The 4,202-nt window shown below is 36.2% G+C and overlaps 1 protein-coding gene across 1 annotated transcript; it reads right to left on the bottom strand.

Annotated features, from left to right (window-relative positions):
- Positions 1-322: 322 nt before the first annotated feature.
- On the bottom strand, positions 323-1,482 carry LOC107490127 (uncharacterized). The gene is made up of 2 exons (XM_016110897.1): positions 801-1,482; positions 323-729 (listed from the first exon to the last, which is right to left on the bottom strand). The coding sequence occupies exons 1-2, from the start codon at positions 1,480-1,482 to the stop codon at positions 323-325; spliced, it is 1,089 nt and encodes a 362-aa protein (XP_015966383.1).
- Positions 1,483-4,202: the final 2,720 nt, after the last annotated feature.

The following is a 4,202-nucleotide window of genomic DNA, read 5'->3' as shown; positions in this document are numbered from 1 at the left end:
ACCATGACTCAGCATTCTCACCCTCAACTAGTGCAAATGCCACGGGGAGTATGTTGGAGTTTCCGTCCTGTGCAATCGCGACTAGCAACGTTCCCCCATACTTGCCATATAGATGGGTGCCGTCAATACTCACCAACGGCTTGCAATGACGGAATGCCTCGATACAAGGGGGGAAAGTCCAGAACAGCCTATGAAAATAAGCCTGAGACTCGTCATGCTGTCCCCCAACTCGAACAGGGCAAGTCCTGAGGACTGCTACAGTGCCAGGCATCGTCAGCTGAACTCCTAACACCCACTGAGGGAGATCATTGTACGACTCATCTCAGTCCCCATAGATGACGGCAACGGCCTTCTGCTTCGCCATCCATACCCTCCTGTACGTAGGCCTGAACCCAAAGTATGCGGCCGTGGCATTTTGAAGCACCTTGATGTTGACGGCAGCATCAGCCCTAACCATCGGCATAATGAATGTCGCTATCACATGGTAGTCCAGACTCCTATGGTCGCTGGAGATGGAGGTGGCAAGACAGGTATGCGGTCCGTTGTACCGCTTCACTTCCCAGATGCCCTTCCGCTGTCGGAGACTCAACCGAATCAACCAGGTGCACCCATTCCCAAACTCATAACACTTTCCCATATACCTGCGGTAGTCAGACTCAACGACCTCGTACTGGACCCCTCGGGGGATGCTGTAAGTCTTCACACTCAATAGCGCCTCATCTTTTCGTCCTGCCTCATGGCGTCCAGGTCCAACGATGAAAAATGGGGTGGGTACTGCTATGTGCCAGAACTAGATCCACCTGTAGCCCTTCTCGGATCAGTAGTTCCAAGATCATCGCCGCTGTCATCAGCGATCATATCCGGCTCGACATCATCGTCATCTGCATCATCAAAGAAACCCTCACCAACACCAGCCGGTGTGGGACACTGCACTTCGGTGGGAACATGATCCCCATATCGAACCTCGTCTCCAACATTGCCGCTGAGATCAACAGCAAACAATGGGGAGGCAACAGGCTGCATCGGTGGCTCATACACAGGAACGGAGGATGAAGCAACCGCAGGTCTCGAGCTCGAGCCGGCAACCGTGGCTATAGTATTGGCATTCTGGTTCGAACCACCCGAGCTAGATACCACATCAACCAACTTTGCCAACAACATTGGTGTCCTTACGTCGGGAAACTGCCTGCGACAAAGCATCATAACCTGCAAGTCCTCATCACTCCCGATCGTGAAACAATCATACTTCACGGTATCATGGAGCACCGTCGTTGGGATGCGATAGAAAAACTTCTTAACCCTTTTAACTCCTTCCAGACCAAGCTTCTCCAGCACAGAGCTAACGAGAGCATCGTAGGTGGTTGTTGGCCTCACGATAATACATAGGGGATCCTTATCAGTGAACTTCACGCCGGACCGAGTTTTCCTCTTAATCGACCCTCTGTGATGTACCAGCACTAGAAAACTATCCTCACTAGCCATCTCACCTATTTGTTGAGAGCAACGTCAGTTCACAGCATATATATAGAGCTCCGGTTCATTGTAATTCGAATCAACTACATTCGTACTATACATATATAATTCGAATTAATTGAATTCGAATTAAAATTCGTTACTAATTCGAAGCAATATGTTTCGAATTATGTGCACGTTCAACCTATCTTAGTAATTCGAATTAACATAACTCGAATTATTCTACTCTAATTCGAAACAAGTTGTTTCGAACTACTTGGTAGTCATCCATGGATGTAATTCGAATTAAGTCACTTCGAACTACTTGGGAGTTTAATTCGAAACGAGTCAATTCGAATTATATAATAATTTGCTTCTAGTTGAAAGGTGTCTAGAAATTCAGTTTGGCTGATTTCCGTAAATTTTCAACTCCCATGGCTTAATCACGTTTTTTACCCTAATTATTTTATATTAAAAATTTGATTATTTTAATAACTGATATTTTATTAGAAAAATACATAAAATATATATAGATATACACCAACTAATTTGATAGCTAATTATTAATATTTATATATTATTTTATTTTTTTTATAAAAAAACAACTATAATAACATATACAGGATAATATTATAATTTTTAAGTTTAAATGTTTAAATTTAAAAATTAACACACGCATGTATATATGGCTGCATTTGTTTTTAGAGACAGGACAGAACATGACATTGAAACGGAGACAATAGGACGGAGACATTAAAAATTATTTTTTATGTACTGTATTTGGATACGATGGACAAGACACTAATGTAATGTCTAGTATTATGCTTGGATACACATGGACAAGACTAAAATATTATATGAAATGACTAAAATAGCCATGTGATTCCAAATTTTCTACATCAATACAAATTAATTTAATAAAAAATGAGAGTACGTAGGAGTACAGACGGAACTTGAAAAAAATATTTGAAGAGGCAAAAAATTTTAATAAAAAAGTATATTAGTATTTATATTAAAATAAAATTTATAAATATAATTATTTTATTTTAAAATTTACTATTAATATGTAGGAATACATATGGTTAAGATTAACAAAAAAATAAATTTGAGTTTGATTAATAAAAATTTTTGTTTAAGTTAATAAGCCAAATTAATTTTAAATAAAAAATTAATTTAAAAAAATCTATTTTTACATGAAAAAACAATTAGTTTTTGCATATAAAAATATATTTTTATTTAAAAAAATTAATTTTTTTATCTAAAAACTGATTTTTCTTTATAAAAAACTGATTTTTTTTAAATTATATAAAATCAATTACAATTTATAAATTATTTTTTAGCATTTTAAAAAATCAATTTTACTTTTGATAATATTTATATTTCAAAAGTTTCGAGATTAATTATTTTTGTTATTATTTTATTACAAATCAAATAATATAATATAAGGTTAAAATGGTATTGAAGTAAAACGATAAAAAGAAAAGAATTATCTACCCCCAATAAAAAATTCTACAGAAAAGAGAGAGTAGCTGGAAAAGAAAGAGATAGAGAAAGAACAGGAAGAAAAAAGTATCTCTGAACAACGCAATAGGAAAAATAAGAAGGGGTAATAGTGGAAAAAAAGGAAAACAAAATTTATAAAATTGTCCGTGTCCACTCTTTCAAATCCCGTGTCCATCATTGTCCTTCGTGAAAGAGTGGACACAAAAGTATAAAAAACTGTCTCGAAGACAATATGTCCACTGTCCATGTCTCTGCTTCCAAACACTTTTTAAACAAGTACTGTCCATGTCTCCGTGTCCTGCCCCCGAAAACAAACGCTACCTGTATGTTTGATTGCTGAAATATAGTAAACATTGTTTTTTTTTCAATAATCCATTCTCAAGAATACTAAGTGTAACATCTTATCACACAGAACCTTACGTTTAAATTATAAAGTAGAAGTGGCGAGGTATTACAACTTTTAAAATAAAATACGTATATAGATATAATTGAAAGAAATTATAAGTATGAGCTTTCAAAAAGAAGTTAGACAAAATCGTTACAGAAAACACATCATACTCGTCCGGATAACCGTAAAACGGATAAACAAGATCGAATGGAAAGGATAACATATATACATATCAGAGTTCAAAAGGATACAAAATATCAAGTTTCAGACTCGACCTGTGAAGGTAAAGCCGGCTAGAGTATACATATACATATATTTATAACCCAAAAGCATCCTAAAAGACAAGATAAATACACCTATTTCTCTAAGTCAATCTCTAAGAGGGACAAAATACAAGTTATATATAGAGGAGAACAAAATTACATATATAATATATACAAAAAGTAAAGGCCCAAAAGATAGTTCTTCGCTTGCATGGTCTCCAGACGCTCAACGAGGTGCTTTTCGAACTGCATCTAAAAAACAATAATATATATATGGGATGAGAACCGGGGGTTCTCATCAAAGTAAAGGTACCTACATAAATAATATATAAGGTCCCGAAAAAGTCAGAGGCATTCCTAGAACTCCAACACTCAGATTTTATCTTAAAGATTATACTAAACCAGAAATTCTGTAATTTATCTAAGGGATTCTAGGTCTAATCTAACTCTGCACCTTCTGTTTCTTTCAAACCTCCTAACCATCGGATGGAACAACCCTCAACACACCTCTACCAAGAGAGGGTCTCTCAGATACATACACATACAAGTCAAACAAAGAAAGCACGGATAGGGTACAAATACAACAAGTAAGCAAG

The sequence above is a fragment of the Arachis duranensis genome, chromosome 1, assembly GCF_000817695.3.
Source record: "Arachis duranensis cultivar V14167 chromosome 1, aradu.V14167.gnm2.J7QH, whole genome shotgun sequence".
In the NCBI taxonomy this organism is placed as follows: Eukaryota; Viridiplantae; Streptophyta; class Magnoliopsida; order Fabales; family Fabaceae; genus Arachis; species Arachis duranensis.
The sequence above is the reverse complement of the archived record's forward strand: the minus strand, read 5'-3'. Positions and strand labels throughout refer to the sequence as shown.

What these genes read in the sequence shown, in the direction of transcription:
- LOC107490127 (XM_016110897.1), bottom strand. Translation starts at nt 1,482, where the DNA reads ATGGCTAGTGAGGATAGTTTTCTAGTGCTGGTACATCACAGAGGGTCG. An exon ending in TGATCCGAGAAGGGCTACAG is followed by an intron (nt 730 to 800) that starts GTGGATCTAGTT and finishes GCCATGAGGCAG; the next exon opens with GACGAAAAGATGAGGCGCTA.